Source organism: Enhydra lutris, unplaced genomic scaffold (assembly GCF_002288905.1).
Source record: "Enhydra lutris kenyoni isolate GAN:26980312 unplaced genomic scaffold, ASM228890v2 scaffoldscaffold9, whole genome shotgun sequence".
Taxonomy (NCBI): domain Eukaryota; kingdom Metazoa; phylum Chordata; class Mammalia; order Carnivora; family Mustelidae; genus Enhydra; species Enhydra lutris.
The window spans coordinates 63071963-63093923 of record NW_019154093.1 but is presented as its reverse complement, the minus strand read 5'-3'; the positions used below and the strand labels follow the sequence as shown (position 1 = coordinate 63093923).

Sequence of the window (21961 nt, the reverse complement as noted above, 5' to 3'; positions counted from 1 at the left end):
TGGGGGATGCCCCAGAAGGACATCTGGTGAGCAGTGTAAACAGGGGCTGAGTTTGGTGTGTCAGAATACAGGACAGCAGTGGATTTGGGGCAAGGTTATAAAGGGCCTGCACTACCCTCTCTTCATTCCTTAACACGTTTAAGTTCTTAGGAAACAGTGAATCACTCATTAGGTCTTGCTCACTTGGTCTTCCCTCTGACGTTATGATTTCCTAGGCAATTCCATTTGCCTATCAAGCTTAGATGGTATTCATGTAGTTACATTGAAATCATGCATTGGCCAAGAACATCAAAATAAGGTTAGCCTCTGAGAATGAAAGTAATAAACACTGTCATGGATTGAATGAAATCCACCATGTGTAAAAATAAACCCACAGGGTTTTCTATAAATGTATGATTAAGGAATATAGAAAAATTATTCAGAGAAAAAATATTATAGCCAGACAATTCAGGACTTGAATTTACTCTTATTAGCTGAACAACCATGAGTATTTATTTAACCTCTTAAAATTGTTTTTCTCTTATCTGTAAAGTGGGACTGATAATTTCTATATCGTCATCAGGCTTGGTACCTGCAAGTACATAGCATGTGCTTCACCCCAAATTTAGTGGATAGAGTCGCTATTAATTTAGTTCAGAATTCTGTGTGTTAGCAGTTTGGACTGGGCAAAGCTGGATGGTTCTTCTTGTCTCAGCTCATGTCACATTATCTGTAGTCATCTTCCAGGTGGTCTATGGGCTGGCTGGTCTTAGGTGGTCTCCACTGGATGGCTCATCCCTATTCCATGTGCTCTGGCCCTATAGCAGGCAGTGCCAGCTTGATCCCATGGCTAGGCAGGAATTCAGCAGAGTAAGCAGAAGAGGACAAGGCCTCTTCAAGCCTTGGCTTGGCACTTGCACAACATTAGTTCTGCCATGTTCTGTTGATCAAAACAATTCATGAAGCCAATCCAAATTCCAGGGGTGGGTAAATAAATCCCCACTTGATGGCTAGCTGCATAGTGACATTGCAAAGGAACATGAATACAGGGAGAGGGACACTTTTTTTTTCCCCCAAATACTCTACCACAAGAGGGTTTTGGATGCAAAATCAACTGTAATCTCTAGTGTAAATTGAAAGGATAGGAAATCAATATGATATAGTCTTAATGTAGTAGAGAGGAAGTTGGAGACAAAAGACCTGAACTTAATCCTCGCTTCTGTTATTGATTAACTTGACCCTGGTAAAATAAATGATCTGTACTCATTATTCTCACCATAAAGTTTTCTAAATTCAAAATTATTGCATGGAATAAATGAGATAATGTGTGGGGAAATGTGCATTAAGTGTACATATGTAAGTATATATAATGGATTACTATTCTTTGATATAAAATATACTTTATAAGAGATTTCCAAAACTCTTACCTTATACCACCTATCTATCCTTCTCATTATCTCTATAGAATGTAGAAATTTATTTACATTTAGATACTGGGATTGGTAATAAAAATGTGCATTACTTAGAATTCCATTTCTCAGCTACCTTTGCCAGTATTCCTTTGAAGCAAATATTTATCGAATCCTTCTATGTACAAGGTATAATATTAGCTGCTAGAAATATAGAGAATGAAAAATGCCCTGTCCCCCCAAACTTCAGTCATCTTTTGAAAAACACACAAACAACAATTTAATGCAATATGACAGAAATGCAAAGGATGCTGTGGGATCTCAGAAGAGGGATGCCTGACATATTCAGGTGGGAAGGGTACACAGGGATGGCTTCCTAGAGAAGGTAATGTTCAAATGAGAAGTACAAATGTACTGGATAGAATAATCTGAAATTCAGATCCAAATGCCCAGCTGGTTGGATACCGTTGTTTTAGACACTTGCCTGGATAGGTATGATTCATTCATACCTATGCATCAGCTCCATTCCCCATGAAATATATCTATTCATCTCCCCCAACACTAAATTGAACCACTTGAGATTTCTTAGACTGTATTCCTTAAACATGGCATCCCATGCCTTTGTTTCTGTTGCTCACTCCACTTAGAGTACTCTTGCCTCCTTTATTTCTAGTCAATTTCCAATAAACACCCATGGATGATTTCTGAATCTAGTAAGAGTTGCTTTTCTAGGATATCTTTCCTGATTTACACAGGTATAAATAATCACCATTCCTTTCTGCTCTCATTATATCCTGGTTCATACACTATAATTATTTTTGTATCAATTTACATATGTCTACTTTATTATACCATATGCTGCTAGAGCACAGGGACCATTCCTTATTCATTCAGACAAAAGGAATAGACATATGGTCAGGAGAATGCAGAATACATGTTACATTCAGAAAGAACAGTAATTCAGTGTGGTTGGAGTAAAAGTAGCATTGTGGTCTTGTATAACCTATTATAGAATTGGACTTTATCCTGAATTTGGAGTTGAAAAAGGAGTGTGATATGATCAGGTTTTTGTCTTTAGAAGGATCTTCCAGATGGCATAAGCTAAAAAGAAAGATAGGGAGAGTAATAAGGAAGCTACTTCAATAATCCAGGGGAGCAGTGGTGAAGACCTTAACTAAGACAGTCACGATGAAGAGTCAGAAATACTTAGATCATTGGGAGGTAAACTAGAGCAGTACTTCTCAAACTTCCTTGTGCATTAGAATTACCTGGAGATCTTTTAAAGGCCTTGATACCTGGGCCTAAATACGTACAAATGACCTGAGAATCCTTAGGATTATTATTATTATTATTAATGTTATTATTGTTATTATAATTATTATTGTTATTATTATTCTCTGGGGGATTTCAAAGCTTAGCTAAGTTTGAGAACCAGTGGACTAGAGTACTTGGTGTAGGCAATGAGAAAGGAAGAGAGAAAATAAATCTCCTAGTTTTCTAACTTGGTGGGCGTGGAGTATATTTAACATGAAGAAATAAGCAGATTCAGGGCAGAGAAGTATAGTTGCTTTTGGGCAAATTGAATCTATGTAGGGGTTAGAAAGTAGTTGGATATGCTATCCTTGAACTTAGGAGAAAGATAAGACGTTGGAGGTGTACGCCTTATAAATTTTCTACATATAGATGTTATCTGAAATCATGGTGATTGTGATGTTTGAGAAGGTGTATAAAGTGATACTAAAAAAGGAGTATGAGTAGACCCTGGGGGCATCATCATGTAAAAGGTGGCCAGAGGTAGAAGAGCCTGAGAAGGTACAACAAAAATACAAGGGAAGGAGGTATCTCCAAAGCTCACATGGAGGAGGGTTTCAGCAAGCTGGAGTGGTTCACTGTCTAAGTGCTGAGAGAGTTCTAGTAAAGATTTGGGTGGAAAGTATCTAATATATTTGCCAAGGTCACTGGTGAACTTGGGGAGATGAGTTCCTAGATACAATAGGGACAGAAACTAGATAAAATATATAAAGAAGTGATCAAAGGGAGAGCAAAAAGCAGCCATTATTGTAGTTCCTGAGTAGTCCAGTGTTTTGTTTTGCTTTTGCTATTCTAGTGGAAACATTTGATTTTCTATGGAAACTATGTGCATATTTGTTTAACTGAAATCTGATTTTTCTGTGTTAGGAATAGTTGTTATCAACAACACATTTCTTAGTCCCAAAATAAACAAAGAAAATGATGAATTTTTAAATAATATAAAAAGACAACTTTAAGAATATTCTTCTTTCTGCCAACATTAAATAACTATTACCCACATAAAATTTGAAGAACTTACGAATTTCACTTTTAATGTCCTATTCTCAATGTGTACATTTTAGGAAAATTGTACCAATCTCACTTTTGCTATATTTGTACTACAGTATAAGGAACAGTTAAAATTTGAATGTTGTACAGTTAATTAATATTTAATAAACATTTTCTTAGTTTAAATGTCTTTGAAAATCACACATCCCATGCTATTTTTCCTCCTGAATATAATCCCAGTAGTGTTAAGGGATAAAACTGTTAGATTGTTTGACAAAACCTAACTCAGCTACTTGTAATTTACAGTTGTTCACCTTTGTCACTTCACAGTTTTTCCCTACTAAAAAATTTAAGTTGTCTTGAAGCTGAATTGTTGACTGAATTTCCAATGTAGTTCATAGTATGGTTACAGAATACCAAAACAGTGTTGCCAATATATGTGTTTTTTTTTTAAGATTTTATTCATTTATTTGAGAGAGAGAGATAGCGAGAGAGAGAGAGAGAGAGAGAGAGCACGCAAGAGCAGGGGGCAGAGGGAGAACAAGGCTCCCTGCCAAACAGGGAGCTTGACATGGGGCTCAATCCCAGGACGCTGGGATCGTGACCTGAGCAGAAGGCAGGCGCTTAACTGCCTGAGCCACCAGGCGCCCCATCCAACATATGTGTTTTCAAATACACTTTAATGGGAGTTTGGGGAGATAGCCAGCTTGTAACCAGTTTGAAGTTTTATGTTGTTCTTCACCTTAATTTCTGATGTGCACACTTTATTATAATTCAACTTGAAAAAAATGCTTAATAAAATCATTTCATTTTTTCCATAAGAGTAATTTTAAAGAATAATTTAATAATGAAAGATGGTCCTTTAATTTAAAAGTTAGGACGGAAGACAATAGAAGACATTAATACTGTTTTTTGTTTTGCCTTTTTTTTTCCCAGAATAAGTGTCCTGTTTTTTACTCTTGAGGCATTTTTCTAAGAGAAACTGCAAAATTTGATTCATAAATTATTATAGTTGGTATTTCATATGCTTTAGAACATTAATGTCTCATAGCAATTAGATGTCTACACACAGAGTACACATTTTATTTTCAGTAATCAGGAATCAAAATGAAAGTCAAGCTAATTAAAAATGCAATTTAAAAATATTCTGTGTAAAGCAAAATTACATATAAGAATGCCCTTTCTTGGGAACACATCCCATTTTAATGACCAAAGCACCAAAACCAGTCTTGATAAGATGGGTCTCAATTACAAAACATTCTGTAAAACAGGGGCTCTGGTCTATGTTGCAGTGTTCTAAATCATAGTATCCTTTTGCTTTTACTAATTAATTTCCCTTTCCAAAAATATTGCTAATCCTGATTAATTACATGTGTTTTCATGGACTAGGAATCTTACCGTGAGCTTTTGGTAAATTTGCTTTCCCATTTTCTTGGGTGACAACTTCAGTACTCCCACCTCTCCCCCAGATTTCTAAACCTCTCTCCCCCATTCTCCTTCCTGTCAAGAGACCTCTTCTACTATTTAAGAAAATATAAACACCAGGAAAGATAATTTCACCATTTCTACACCAAATCCATAAACTGAGGTGTATCCATACCTATTTTTTCTCCCTACTCATATCTTCCTCTCCATTAAACTGGAAACAGTACGTCTACTCCTATCAATGGTCACTTCCTCTATTTACGTGATGGATTCATCATCACCTTTTGCCTTCTCAACAGGTTCTTCCTCTTTTCCAGATCATTCCCACAAGCATAAAAACATATTCACATATGGCCTATTAAAAAAACCATCTCTCACTAGACCTCCCTTCATCCACTGCCCCATTTATCTTTTAGCTATCCACCCAACTCTTGGGAGGGTTATGTGTTATCACTTCTCTCCACTTCATATTCTGTTCACGCAGATTATTCCAGTCTGAATGCTGTCCCCCTGCTGCACTGAAGCCGTTCTTGTAAAGGCTACCAGTGGTTTCTGTATTGCCAAATCACATGGTCAGTTCTCTGTTTTCTTATGCAGACTCTCAGAAGTATCACCAGAATGGATTGCTTTTCTACTTTTTGGAACACTTCCCCCTCTTGGCATTTGTCACATCACATTCTCAGGTGGCATATCTTCCCTCGGAAGTTACCTAACCAGGTAGCTTTAAATACCATTATGTGTCGAAGTTTCTAAAAAGTACACCCTAAAGAGGGTAGTCTTTGGGGAATTCTATATTCATGTATACAGTGATACAATTTACGTCCTCACTAATGATGCTTACTAGACATTTTATGTTAATATATTAAAATAAAACTTCTTAATACTCCCCCACTAGTTATTTTCATAGGCCTTCCTCCATCTCAGTAACCTAGGGGTCATCCTTCATCTTTCCTTTTCTCTCATTTCCTGAATCTGACCAGTGACCAGTCTTATTGATTGGTTCCAGCTCAGAACCATCCACTTCTCTGCATCTCCATGGATATGATGCAAGGAGCATTATTTCAACCTAACTTGTCTCTGCTTTCATTCTAAAACACCTTCACTCCATTCCCTCTAAGTTAGTGAAAAGCATCTTTTGCAAATGTAGATCAGATTATTTTATCACTCTCCTTTAAATCTTTCACTGGCCTCTGTTGCACCTATAATAAAACCCAAACTCCCACAGGGTTCAGCTCCCAGAGATATGACTTCTGCCTGCTTTTCTCACTTTCTCTTACATTCTTCTTGCCCCAGCATGAAACTCCATTCACATGGCCTTCAATTTTTCTTAAATATGCCATGCTCGTTCCCACCTCAGTGTCTTTGCACAGGTACTTTCCTCTACTTAGAATGCCAGTTGTCACCCAATTCTCCATCCCTTTCTTCTGCATAAGGTACCTTCTTATCTTTCATGACTCAACTTACAGAGCCCTTTACTGACCGTTGTATGATAGGGCACTATGCACCCTCATGATGTCTTCTATTATGCCTTCCTAACAATAATCTTGACTTGGAAAGAGTCCCAACAATTGTGTTTTTTTTAAACTTGTTATGATTATTTTCCCTCCCTAAAATGTAAGCTTCAGGAAAGCAGGGATTGGGGGGGGGGGTGTTTGTTTATCACTTTTGAGTTAGAACAGATACAGGTATATAGTACAAGAAACACTTGTTGAATGTTCAATAGAAAAGACTCTTTAAGTCCATGTCTTAAACTCCTATGTATGTCATTTGCTGTCTACCTCATAGTACATGCTCAGTATACTTATTAATTGACTAAATGACATTGTTTGAATCTCCAACTGGACTGTATATCATAAAATGTAGGATATTGTTCAAAACTACATAGCATTTGGCTTTTACATATGAACTCTTCCAATAATGTTTTAAAATATGAGTTATAAAAAATGGAGCACTGGAGCACCTGCATGGTGCAGTCATTTGAGCGTCCACCTCTTGGTTTCAGCTCAGGTCATGATCTCAGGGTCATGAGATCGAGCCCCATGTTGGGCTCCATGTTCAGTGCAGAGTGTGCTTGAGATTCTCTCTACCTCTCCCTCTGCCCCTCCCACTTGTGCTCCCCACCTCTCTCTAAAATAAGCCAGTAAATCTTTAAAAAATGGAGCCCTAAAATGGTATAATTTAAGTTAAATATAGGCAAAAGTTACTCAACTTAAAAAGAAATTTCTCTGGATATTTATTTCTAGTAATATTACATGATGTTTCACAATACAAAATCTGTCAATCCACTTTTTTTATAGGAAAAGAAACCCGGTTCTTGACTAAAACCCAAGCACAATAGAACATGGAAGGACTTTTCAATTATCAAGGAAAGATTAGGGCGCCTGGGTGGTTCAGTTTGTTGAGCGACTGCCTTCGGCTCAGGTCATGATCCCGGACTTCCAGGATCAAGTCCCGCATCAGGCTCCCAGCTCTTTGGGGAGTCTGCTTCTCCCTCTGACCTTCTCCTCTCTCATGCTCTCTCTCACTCATTCTCTCTCAAATAAATAAATAAAATCTTTTAAAAAAAAAAGAAAGAAAGAAAGATTAAATCATGCCCAATATCCTTTTAGTGTTAATATCTTATTTCCTGACTCTTCTAAAAAGCTTAATGTCTTTTAATAAAGAATAAAGTGATTTGGGGATCATCTTTATTCCAGTGAAATAGAATGTCACCACATATTTTCCCAAAACATCCCTTGTTTTTAGATTAAGGATATTTAAACTATGAAGACAATTTATCATTTTAAGAATAATGTATAAAGTTATTTTTTTCCCTTAACTATATTTGACTATCAAAAAAATGGCTTTGTGGGGCACCTGGGTAGCTCAGTGGGTTAAGCCTCTGCCTTTGGCTCAGGTCATGGTCTCAGGGTCCTGGGATCGAGCTCCGCATCAGGCTCTCTGCTCCGCGGGGAGCCTGCTTCCCCCTCCCTCTCTGCCTACCTGTGATCTCTCTCTCTCTGTCAAATAAATAAATAAAATCTTAAAAAAAAAAAGTCTTAGGAAGTTATTTCAAAAGTGCCAATTTAAGTTTTGCATGTAATAGTTGTCAAGATGCTACGTGAAAGAAACCAAAACGGAACGTGAATTTTCTTAAGCCAAAAGTGGTGTTAGTTTACACATACAGACACGTTAGTGGTACACCTGGCTTAACAGTGGCCGTAGCGTGGGTCTTTTCCCATTGCGCATTCTCTATGTTCCTGTCTCTGCTTTTTTTTCCCTAGCACAACTAGCTTTGGGTGGAGGTGGCAGGGTGGGTGAAGTGAGGAGTCAGTCAGTGGTCACCAGTTGCTCTGAACACACTTCATTCCAGTTTAGGAAGCAACGAGGGAAAGAATCATTTTCCTTCCCAGCTCCTGGACAGGACTTTGGTGATAGCAGAGTAGCTGCTCACTATGATTAGCCCTATTGGAGGTACTTCATCAGTTTTGGGGGCAAGAATGTAGAGTCTGTTTCGATGAGGAAAGAAGAACAGGGTAGTGCTTGGTTGCTCAGAGCACACAAATAAAACCAACCTCTGCTTCACATCATGTTTCTTTCCCACGTGTGGTCACCCCTATTCAGTGACAGCCCACCCACAATCATACTCAGTCACTGCATTCCCAGGCATTTGGTGGCACCAATACTCTTGATGTTCAGGACAATTCTCTAGGTAATATTTATTTCTCAAGCCCAATGTGGCTTTTCATGATCTTTAGGACTTATAGGGCAAATGATTAGTTTAATCAGTGCTAATGACTATTTAGTAAAGTGGAACCAGGTTAGACACTAGTTGAGAGCATATAGTATATCTTGTTGTCAGTGCTAGTAAACATTAGTTCCCTGGCAGTGGATTTCTTTGATCAGCCTATCTGCCTAGCTGGGTCCTGCCCACTAGAACCATCTCCCCTGTTGTCCCCCATGGCTGCCCAAGAGTGGCACTGGAGTGGAGGACATTGTGCTGATTTCACACCCACTTCATATTTGTACGGGAATGTGAACTTGGGGATTACTTTGTCATCACTGGAGGCGTGTTTAGTTTTAATTTTTATTTTTTGTCTTATCTTGATTTAAGTAATAAAACTCCCTAAAAACCGTGGTCTGTTGTTTGTCACTTTAACCATAGAAGAACTGGTATCTAAGGCTAAAATCTTTTGACTCCACCCATTTCCTAAATCTTTGTATTAATTTTTTTTCCAAGACTTTTATTTATTTGACAGAGAGAGAGAAAGCATAAGCAGGGGAGTGGCAGGCAGAGGGAGAGGGAGAAACAGACTCCCCACTTAGCAGGGAGCCCAGATGTGGGGCTCAATCCCAAGACTCTGGGATCATGAACTGAGCTGAAGACAGATGCTTAACTGAGTGAGCCATCCAGGTACCTGTTTTAACTGTCTTGTTTTTAAAATTGTTTTTCTTTGACCTTGAATCCACTGAAGACAATAGGAATCTGTCCCACCTGCCCCTAGTTGATTTTCCTCTCAAATGCAGTTCCTTATTTTTTCATGCAAGGGATATTCACAGGAGGTATTAGTTTGGTCATGGAAGGTCTGGTGTGGGATTCCTCATTGGTCTGTTTCAAACTGGGGAATGGGGCAGAGTGTCCCTGAGATTGCAGATCACGTGGAAAGGGCAGAAAGATCATCTCTTAACTGAAGGTTCATAATGTATGCTGGTGACCCTTTCTTAGTTTGCAAATGGACAAGCGTGGAATTTGACTCCCCCCGCCCTTTCTTTTAGCCACTAGAGAAAAGGCCATGGATCATTATTATATTTTTCTACAAATTCTTAGAAGCTGCATTCCCATTAGACACAAATGTTGAATCCTGAACTCATCCCCAAATAATTAGGCATTCTCAGTTTTCCTCCTTTGTTCATCATTTACTTTCTTCCCTTTTTCCCCCTCTCCAAAGAGGAATCTATCTGATCCTGGCTTTTTATTTCTCATCATTGTCCCACCTTTATCTGACTCATGTTCTGAGATTTCTCTCCATCCCTCAGATTCAGACTCAGATCTTTTGGTTCCTCTCTTTCGGTTGCTCCTTCTAGGACACAAGTCCTGTGTATTTTAACATCTGACCCCTTTTCTCATCACCAAGACCAACACCTGCCTTAGCCTTGCTCACTCTTCAATCTGACTCATAGTAATTGTTTGCCAACAGTTTTCATTAGGTGTTTATTTTTCCCTTCTCTGACTCATGATATTCATTTTTGCTTACTTTTAAAAGGTGAGCTGATAAAATAACTCCCTAAACCTTTGGCAACCTCCTTCATTTATTCACTCAGTCTTACTGTGTGCCAAACACTGCTGGTTACTGTAGATAAGATGATGAATGACGCAGGGCAGTTCCAGCTCCCAAGGAGATGATAGTCTCTCAGGAGAGAAAAAATTAACTCAGTGTTACAGACAAGCTCATTGTCTTTTTGGTTTTCAGAACTCTCTCCAAGATGATCACAATTTATTTTCTGTTTCTCTCAATGTCAAATGCATTCATCCAACTTTTCCAACATACCTTTGTTTTGTTTTGTTTTCTACACATAAGTAAAAAAGGCTGCATGTGGTGAGAGCATAAGGACTTTTACTGAACTCTTCCACTAGGCTTGGCACAAACTCTTCCTGTCTCAATCTCAGTCTTTAAATATTAATAATAAAAAAATTGTTAATGTGTATTAATTACTTCTTTTGGGCCAGCAAAATCTAGTGATTAAAAGCACAAAGTCCCAGTCAAATTGCCTGGGTCTGAGTCTTGGCTCTGCTTCTTAGTAGTTATGTGACTTTTTCATCACAGTGCCTCAGCACCTTCATCTGTAAAATGGGAGGACTAATATCGGGAATGATTAAGTAAGTGAAGTAAAAACCGTTAAAACAGTACCTAGCTCATCATAAGAGCTATATAGGTTTTTAGTAATTTCTGTTATTATTTTTCTGAACGAGTAGTACAATTATCCATATTTAACCAATGAAGAAACTAAATAATTTGCCCAGGGCCACACAGTAAGTGATAGAGTCAGAGTTCTAATCTGGACATTCCAGCTTCGGAGCAGGTAGTAGTAACTACTACTCTGTATAGCCTCTATTACAGGCTTACTGTAATACTATAGTTAAATAATCAACATTTAACCAAGTTTAAAAATATAATGCACTATGAATATGTAAGGTATTATTATCTGTGCTGTGATATGATTGAAGAAGACACTAATTTATTTCTTTTCCATATCCTGAAACTTTTAGCTATACCAGTAATTATATTAATGAAGATTTCCATGTCGTTGTATAATTTAGACAACCCTTTCACATACACAAATTTATCTAATTCCCACTATCATTTGTGGAGGTTGGCAAAGTCAGTATCATTATCTCCATTTTAAAAATGAGAATGCTGGGGATCAGAGAAGTAACTTACATAAAAATTCAAATGTAATAAGGTGCATAAACAATGAATTTTGGAACACTGAAAATAAAATTTAATTTGATTTAATTTAAAAAAAGAACACATAAAAAATAAGTGATAGTATTTACACAATTAAAAGTCAGTATACAACGCATGATAGAATACAGTGATATTAATCAATGTATTTTAATGCATTATGATTATGATGCCAAACTAAAAATAATTTTCAGCAAAATTTGGACTTTGAATAGAGATTCCATTATTTATGGAGAATAATTGGTCTTTAATATAAACAAGGATACTACACCACAATTTTGTAATGTGATAAATATCACTATAATAGTAACATATTAAAGTATAAAAATGTATCAAAGTAACACAAGTATACACATCAAATTTAAACAATGTATTATGTGTCAAATTTGTTCAATAAAACATTCAAAAATTAAAAAAAATTCAAAGATAATAAATGAGAAAGTCTCTAACATAAGTCTGAAGCCTTGAATCTTACCCTTTGCCTCACCATAATACACTGCTGTTTTTAAATAATTTGTCTTTCAACAGATCAAAAACTAATTTTTATGATACAGTTTACCATTATAAACATACGTGTGTAAATATTAATATACCCTTATGTGCAAAAGCACCCTTACGTGCAACTATTGGAACTGACATTCTTTCCTTTTTTTCTTCTCGAAGATTGTGATTGCTAGCATCATGTGCAGTTACAGCAAGAATGACTGGATGGAACTCTCCAAAATGGCTGAGGTAATGATTTCTTTAGTATATATTTGTTTTATTTCTTCTCTTCCATTTTTATTAGTTTTAAATAAAGACCTGCCATGAAAAATAGCCCCATAGAAGTAAAATTGAATGGAAAATGGTAACTTAAAACATTTCTATTATAATTTGTTTACCCTGTGTTTTCATTAAAATGATGGAAATGTAAATTTAAAAGGAATCTATTCTATAAAAGTGGTCCCTTGGATTTCACACACTACCTAAAAGTCCTTTATTCCTGGAATCCATATACTCTTTATTTGCATATTAAGCAAAATGTATATTATGATGGATGCCATGATAAAATTTAATTCTACCTTTGAGAGTGTAACAGGATCTTACCTTGCCTTTAGGCAAACTAGTTTGACAGCGAGAAGAAATTTTGAATATAAAACTCTTGAATATTTAAAATATAAAATGTTCATTTAATACTATTCTAGTTTGAATACAGACATGCATAAAATGGTAGGACAGAATGCTCCGGAATGGAACACTAGTCAGCAGGTTTTCCATAATATAAATTGAATCTTGCATAAATGCAAACAACTAACCATGTGCCTCAAATTTGTATTTCAAATAGAAAAATACATACTTAAATTTGTACACTTATGTCCATCACGCTGTCATGAAAAATCTTCTAGACAGCTTTAGCTGAGTTTTCTTAAAAACCTCTCAGAGAAGTAGAAGACTATATCTAACAATACTTATATACTAATGACTCTTCATTATAAAATATTATAAAGCCTTCTATGGTGTTCAAAAATTGTACATTTTATTTGACTATCTTAAAACTGCAAGGGAAAAAAATGACTTCTGGCACTTAAGGGGGTAAAATTAAACATGGTCAGTAATTGGCTTCATGATCTTTGGTGCCAAGGTCACTTTACACGTGTATTTACCTAATTGGCCATGAAATCTTCCACAGAACCTGTGCTTGGCATGAGCTTTGTCAATTTTAAGCTGACGATGATGAATGGCTTTATCACGCTGCTTGCCTTTCTGCCTTTCTGTAGAATAAAATACTTTAAAATAAATATTTTCTTCAGTAATGAGCATCAACTTTTAAATAACCGCATTTTACTTTTAAAAACTTTAATGAGTAACATACTAACGAACTTAAAGATACTTTTCACATTTCTCACATTTTTTTTTAAGATTTTATTTATTTATTTGACAGACAGAGATCACAAGTAGGCAGAGAGATAGGCAGAGAGAGAGAGAGGAGGAAGCAGGCTCCCTGCCAAGCAGAGAGCCCCATGGGGGGGCTCAATCCCAGGACTCTGAGACCATGACCTGAGCCAAAGGCAGAGGCTTTAACCCACTGAGCCACCCAGGCACCCCACATTTCTCACATTTTGTATCTATTTCTTGAATTTCAGTTTTATTTAATATCATTTTCTAAGTATGGTAGCAAAAAAAAAAAAAAAAGAATGAAAAAGGACAACAAAAATGAAAGGAAAGAAAAAAGGAGAAAAGAAGGGAAATTTTTTATTTTATTTATTTTTTTAAGATTTTATTTATTTGACAGAAAGAGACACAGTGAGAGAGGGAACACAAGCAGGGGAAGTGGGAGAGAAGCAGGCTTCCCACAGAGCATGACCTGAGCCCAAGGCAGAGGCTTAAGAACTTAGCCACCCAGACTCCCTGGGGGGAAATCATTCTTTTTTTCTTTAAAAAAAAATTATTTTTTTTTAATTCTTTTTTTTAAAAAAGAAAAAGTTATGCTTTTCCTTTCAGTGAAACCAGTCTGTAGAATCTTTTCCCAGGAAAGCAATCTACATATCAAGAAGGTCAATCTATAGATAATGTCAATTTAAAAAAAATCTTCACTATAATCTTAAAAATATGGGCTGTCCCAGAGCATATCACCTGAAGGAGCTCTCCCCAGGCCTGCACGTTCCACTGGAGGGCAACATTAGGTAGCAGGATTCATCTTAGCTCTTGTGGTAGGTACGCAGTAGCACTTTGTAGAGTCAGTAGTTGGTTTTTTCTTTCTGAATGCATGCTTCAGAACAGATTAAAACAGGTTATTTTTACAATGAAAGAGCCCACATTAGGGGCGCCTGGGTGGCTCAGTGGGTTAAAGCCTCTGCTTTCGGCAGGGGATCCCAGGGTTCTGGGATTGAGCCCCACATTGGGCTCTCTGCTCAGCAGGAACCCTGCTTCCCCCCCACCCCGCCCCGCCTGCCTCTCTGCCTACTTGTGATCTCTGTCTGTCAAATAAATAAATAAAATCTTTAACAAAAGAAAGAAAGAAAAAAAGAAAGAGCCCACATTAAAAGAAACCAAGAAAAACAAAAAGTATTCAAGTCAAAGTTACTGTACCACTTACAATGTACATTTCTTTGGGGGTGGTGATAATGGGTGCTAAGAAATCGGAGATATCACACCAGCTGTTCTAGAACCAGTTTTAAGTTCAGCAAATGACTTAATGTGATGATGAATATACTTTAAATTCATGAAGTTCCTCTCCTTATTGTAGATTGATTTTTGAATTACGTGATAGGGAACTGAGGAAATCTGTTATGAGCTCTTTACTATTATATCTGAAAACAGAAATGACACGTGTACCAGCAGGACAGATCCAGATCCATACCAGAGCATGAAAAAGTAAAGACAGAGAAACTGTGTCAGAACGAAAATTTCCATAAGAACAATCATTATTATTTGTTTATTTTGCCAGTGGCTACCACTGTATTTTAATATTCTGAATAAACATTTAAGACCATGTGAGCGGTTAAAAAAAAATAGAAGCTAGGTACGTTCTTAAAATATGGTAAATTCAACGGAATGCTGTTTTTTTTAATGTCTATCCAGTGTATCTTCTTTATCATGTGCATATTTTTTAGAAAGTTTTGTTTTCTTCTAGAAATAGAACCATACTGAACCAACCCTTCCTTTTCACTCTAACCCAGGAATGACCACACTTTTTTTTTTTAAAGATTTTATTTATTTATTTGACAGACAGAGATCACAAGTAGGCAGAGAGACAAGCGGTGGGGGCGGGGGGAGCAGGCTCCCCGCTGAGCAGAGAGCCCGATGTAGGATTCGATACCAGGATCCTGAGATCATGACCTGAGCTGAAGGCAGAGGCTTAACCCACTGAGCCACCCAGGCGCCTTTTAATGTCATCTTTTACACATTCTTCAACCTGGTTTGAATTTGTTGTTTTATAAACACCAGGAAAAAGAAGTGGCCTCTGGAAAAGTTTTCACAATTTAGTGTCAAATCAGTAGCATTATAGGGTCTGCTCAATTTTCAGTATCTGATCACAGGATTTCTTCCTTTTCTGGGTCATAGATAACCTATTCCAATTCCACGCAAAGGAAGATCTATGAAGCACCTACTGCGTGCATGGTCTCTTGCCAAAAAACAAAAGTGAATAAGATACAGCCTCAGCTGTATCAAACGATAGCATTCAAAAAGATCAGAAAGACACCAAACTGAACCATACTGAACACTCACAATATCAGGTCTTGCATAGATCTTGAGTTCATTTTAATAGATCTCAGAGCCATTTCTTTCTTAATGTACATTAGCTTAGAAGACATAGCCCATGTCAAAGTTCACGTGAAGATGCTTGATTGAAGGCTACAACCCCAGAGCAGTATGAGTGGAAAGAAAAGGGAAATGGGATAGGAAGAAGGGAAAGCAGAGCCTGTGTGGTACATGACAGAGCTGGCTCCCACTTCCCAAGGAAATGGAGCTGATGTCTCAGTCACATGGGACAGAGAGTGCCGTGTGAAATCATCCTGCCTCTCAACAGCTGAGAGGAGAAGAAGGGTGAGAGATGTACCTACTGCTTCCTTTCTGTCTACTTACTTGGACTGGTCAAATTTCACACCCCAGAGCTGTCCTTTCCTCCACACTTCTGGAGGGTTGTGTATCCTGTCCCTTTGGGGTCCGCTGCTAAGGAAGTGAAATGCCACACCATGTTGTGAAGTGTTTCCTGTGTGCTGTTTCTTGTGAGATGTTGTGAGATCTAAACCCAGACTGGAGGGAAAAAGTCTGAGCCCCCTGGTCAGGGCTGGCTGGGCACTGGCATTCCTGGAGCTGTCACTGGGACTAGTACGCCGGCGGCTGTGGTAAAGCACAGCTTTCATGCTGAGGGAGCTGTGAGAGCTGGCAATATAGGAGTTGCCAGGACAGCCACAGGGACTGAAGTCCCTTTTTAGGCTAGTGGCCAAAGTTTGTGTGGCAAGTAAGGCCATCAAATTTGAAGCAGCGTATACATTGAATGTGTCTCCATAGGTATCTCTGCCACCCTAATCCCAGTTGATCTGAGACAGCGCCACTCATCTCCTTGCTCTCAGTCCCTTCGAAATCTTCCCACTATTTCTCCTAAGAGGTGAAATCCTTAACTTCACCTGGAATTACTACATAGTCTGGCCCCTGCCTGTCTCCCCAATGTCATCCTCAGTTTGCTGTCCATGTTCGACACCCACTGGTCTTTTGTTACTCCTCTGACATGCTCCCAACTGAGAGCCTTTGCTGTTCCCTTGGCCTGGAATTTTCTCTCTTGCTCACAGTATGTTCTTTTTCTCAACTCTGAGTGCCCTGACTAGTGGGTTAAATCCTCTGCCTTGCTCCTTCTGAGCTCCTGTCCTCAGAAGCCAATTTACCATTAAAACTAGTGAAACATAAGCTTCAAGGCCCTTACTTGCCCAAGTCACTTCCAAGACCCTGTACCTAAATTTTGTATTTGTAATTTTTTTTTAAAGTTTTTATTTATTTTTTTGACAGAGAGAGAGATCACAAGTAGGCAGAGAGGCAGGCAGAGAGAAAGAAGGACACAAGCTCCTTGCTGAGCAGAGAGCCTGATGCGGGGCTCAATCCCAGGACCCTGAGATCATGACCTGAGCCGAAGGCAGAGGCTTTAACCCACTGAGGCACCCAGGTGCCCTGTATTTGTACTTTTAATTAATTTTTTTCTTAAGGAAGTTTTCCCAGTTTGTTTAAGCTTCAGGCTCCCCAGAATCTCAGTGTCCCTCTGCCTGTTCTTTTCCTTTGTGACATTTAATGAAGTAATAAGCAATGGAGTCATTAGCTCTTTAATGTCTGTCCTGCTTATTACAAAGCAAGCTCCTTGGGGGCGGAGACTCCTGACTGGTTTACTGCTTAATCTCCAATCCAAGCACAGGGCTTTGCTTACCAGTGGGTACCTGTCAAATATTTGTTGAAGTAAAATAAGGGTACGGAACTGGTGTCCTGATATGTGACCAAGGAAAAGGAAGCAATTACAGGATAAATGAGAAGCGTGGTACTTCATTTGGCACCCATGAGCTTGAGGTGATTAAGATACAAATACAAAGAAGATTTTAAGTCAGGGATCTGAGAAAGGATTGCCAAAGTTCTGACCGTGATTGGTAGGATGACACAAGGAAGGTTCAGGGGAAAGACAGGTATCAAAACCAGGTGACCACACCATTCCTAGCAGAGGGACCAAACAAACCACTTAAAAGCCAGGTTCTTACCATTTTTTAACCTGAATTTGGGCTAGCAGTGTATTGTGAAATTGAATTGATGATAGAGTTAGGAGATCTCAAGTAGGCTGAAGTAGAAAGTAGACAGGTACATTATAGAAATGTGTAGCAGCAGGTGGATATAAGTCTCTGCAGAGTGACAGTTAGCAGGACAGGATGGAATCAAGAAAGGTGGACTCCTCCTTGCATACAACAGATAGTCACTGACTTAGAGTCCATGGAGCCCAAGCCCGTTCAGGGTTAATCTGTGCCAAATCCAATTCAGAGTGGTTCAAGATCATAAACTTGTGTCTCTAGTTTTGGATAGTTGAGACTAGATGACAGTGTTGCTATGTAGAAAGCCAACATTGCACATTTTATATTCTCTTAACAGATGAAATTAAGAGAATATTCAAGAAGTGTACCTTTTATGTCGCACCAAGGGAACACCCTCCTGACCGTCTGGGGCTCTGATGCTTTTTGCCAGTCCCTACCACCCATGGACACCTTCCTTCCTACCTGGGTCCTGATGTACTATAGCAAGCCACCCTCTACGTGGACATCCATCTTATTATTCTTGGGCTCTGATATCCCATGCTGGCCTCTCATGGCTCCTTCTATATCCTCTTGGTCAGCTAGCTACCTTTGTGTGTCCTACCTAATGACTTTAAAACTACATGATCAGGGAGGAAGGGAGGAGTAAGAAAGGAGAAGAGGAAGAACTTTGTATCTGATTTTGTTGTATATATCGTACAAAGGTTTGTGATTTTGCTAACTTAGTTTTTCTGAGAGTTTTTATTAAATGACTCAGAGAATTTTAGAAACTACACTGCTATCACTATTTTGATAATTATTAAGTATTATTTTTTCCCCTTTTCTTTCTCCCTCCCCCACTGAAGTATAAATAATTACTTTAAATCCTTTTACAGATGAAGACTGGGGAAGGGCAGGCTGGAGATTGTAATTGGATGGCTGTATGATTGGTAGATGGATGGATGGATGGAAAGACAGACAGAGAAACCCTAGTTAGACAGTAATAGCTTATACTTGCATAATATTTACTATAGTCCATTGGCACTGTTCTAAGTCATTCACTTTTATTAAGCTGATTTATAGCTTACCAAACAAGGTATGAGTTACTTCGATGGTTTTCCACTTTTTGGAGACAAGGAAGATGAAGCAAAGGAAAGTCAAATAATATGCCCAACACCACACAGGTAGTATGTAGTAAAAGTGGGAATCAAACCCATGAAATCTGCCTCCAGAATTCTGGCTATTAACATAGAAATTCTCCTTCATATAAATAAATGGGTAATAAGTAGATAATGAATGAAATTAGAAACAGCAGATTTTCTATGTCATGGCCTTCTCTAGATTACTTTATTGTGTAATCATTTAGGTGAGGTAGAATAAACTTTGGGCTAAGTGAGTAAACTAAAAAGCTGTGACTAACAGGAGTCAGAATGCATGCCCAGTTTCAGTTAATTTAACATTTCATGCTAATTCAGCAATTAAGGCTTTTTGAATGCATATAGTTGCTTGAAAATGGAATTAACTGCCTTTTAAGGTGGTGTACATCCTGTGAGGAGAATATTCAAGCAGAGGCCAAATGAATATTCTCTGTCTCTTGGTGTCACCTTGAGCAGGATTATCTCAGTTTTGAGATAATCAAAGGCCTTTTCAGATGTGTTTGGTGGGTCGATGTTTGTAGATGTATATAATGCTGGGGAAATATTTATTAATTAATTAGTCACTGAAAACCTTTAAGGGGGGATAAGTGGTTTTACAACATTTTAATTTTACTTCAAGTTTAGAAGCTTTAAGGATGTCAAATGTTATGTCTTAACACACTGTACCAACTCCAGCCTTGTAATTAGTGATTTCTAATAAGTTTTGATAGTAAGAATACAGGCTCTGGACTCAGAATGCTTGGTTTCAAGACCCCACCCTCATTTACAAGATGTGAAGTATTAACCAGGTCCCTTGAACTCTTTGTAACCTCTATTTTGTCATTTATAAAATGGGAATAAATTTATATCCCACTACAAAGAGCCTAGTAAAGTATCTGGCATATCATAAGTACTCAATAAATGTTAGTTATTATCATCTACTATCATGGCTAGTTGTAAGCTTCAACTTACCTTTTAAGAAAGATGTATAATGTAAAAAAAAAAAAAGATGTATAATGTAAATATGTTTACAGATGCCACTTAAAGTTTATCTAATCCAAAATGGTGTTGAACTGATTTCTGTTAATTACTGAATTCCAGCTAAAGAAAGAAAGAAGTCTAAAGGAAATATTTGAAATAACTAAGAGTAAGAAAATGGGAAATACTGTATATAATTGCAATGTACAATCTTTTAATTGAGCTGATAATTCCCACATGACATGGTTTTTAGATAGGTTCTATCATATACAGTTTATACTTGAGTAGTTGGAAACAAAGAAGATTAACTAACTTCCTAAAGCATCCCCTATTCCTTAGCAGATCTGGGATTAGAACCCAGGCTGTGCTTTGCTCATGCCTACCACCAAATCAGCAGGGAAAAAAAAAGTAGCATGATTCATGGTAATATTCAGATAATATGGAGCATTTTAAAACTGAATTAGGGAATCAAAATCCATAATGAAACCATATTAGAAAATAGGCTCAATAATCAAATGAACTTTCACAAATATGCAAAAGAAAAAGCAGACTCACTAATGAATAGGATTGGGAAGATTGTCAACCAAAGAATAGCTAACTAGAATTCTTCAATTTGTTGAGATCCTACTTAAAATTTATAAAGCAGGAAAAAATGGGCTAAAATCTTGAACAATCAGGAAAAAAAGCAAGCCCTTGAAGAAAGAGCTGTTGGCCTAAAGTAAGATTTGTGGTACACTTACAAAGTAACAAACTCTATTTTTAAGCGATGCGACAGATGTGTTTAATGTTACAGAAACAGACTCAAGCTTCTAGTTGACCTTACTTAGTAAGAAATTGTAGCATTGGAGAAATTCTAGAAGTTAGGTAAAATAATATACAAACGTGACTCATTTATAGTTTATCCCCCATCCCTCCAGTTACCATATTAAACTATTAAAAAAGCGTTTTGCTTGTTTTTGAGAGTTTTTCACAGAAGACTGGTCACAAATTCTATGATTCTTCATGTAATCTAAGAATACTTCGAATGAACTACTGTGTTCAATTTTGTAAGACTCATTTGTATATTAATGAATTAATGAGCTAAATTAGAAGGAATCCTATTTAATTATTAAAGACAAAATTGTCTGCACTTCATGTTTCTTATCGTGAACTTATTTCTAATGCAATACAATTGATTCTCAGTTAAAAACATTTAAAATTTTACTTGTATGCACTCCACGTAGCCTACTCCATTTTGCGTTGCACCAATTGTCCAGAATCGGTAAGATTTGTTTTTATAAAAACAGAAGCTGTGTAGGGAAGACTAAGTGTGATGTCAAACAGATCTGGGTTAAAATCTCTGCTGTGTCCCTAATATACCAGGTTTGTCATGAACTATGTGCTTCGGTTTCCTTGTCTGCAAAATTTGTGTCCTGCTAATCCAAGAACTATGAGAATCAGAGATAATAAGTATAAAGCACATAGAGCACTTAGCAGCACCGAAGGAATATTTGCTGTTCTTATCATTGTTATTTTTAGACACTCTCATTTGAAAGAGTCAGAACTCACCTCACAAGATAGCTATAAGGTTAAATTTAACAAATGTGACCTATGTTCAGTTACCATTGGCAAAAGTGTATCGGGACACAAATAAAGCTTTGCCTTTTCTTGCATTTTCCTTCCACGTCCTCAAGGCTTCTGGAGCAGATGCCCTGGAGTTAAATTTATCGTGTCCACATGGCATGGGAGAAAGAGGAATGGGCCTGGCTTGCGGGCAGGTAAGGACCTCAACAGTGTATTTCTGGGGGACAAGAACATATCCCCATATGGATAGGAACTGTACCTTAGGCCACAAGATGTGTGGATCAGATAACTGGCTTGAAACTTCCAGGTCTGCATTGTTTAAATATTTAGTGCTTAAAAAGTGGAAAATGAGGGAAACTGAAATTACAGCAACTGTTTAGTTTTATTGAGGAAAATATCACATTATGTGCTCGACAGGAAGTAATATCATAACAAATAGTTTTTAAAAGCACTGAAGCAGAATTAGCTGATTTCAAATGCAATGTTCTTTA

General features: G+C 37.6%; 1 protein-coding gene across 1 annotated transcript in view; it reads left to right on the top strand.

Moving 5' to 3' along the window:
- LOC111142998 (dihydropyrimidine dehydrogenase) overlaps positions 1-21961 on the top strand; it is an 828681-nt gene that overhangs the window by 523622 nt on the left and 283098 nt on the right. The window contains exons 15-16 of the mRNA XM_022496386.1: positions 12218-12286; positions 21581-21664. Coding sequence (XP_022352094.1) covers positions 12218-12286; positions 21581-21664 — 153 coding nt within the window. The remainder of the gene's footprint in view (positions 1-12217; positions 12287-21580; positions 21665-21961) is intronic.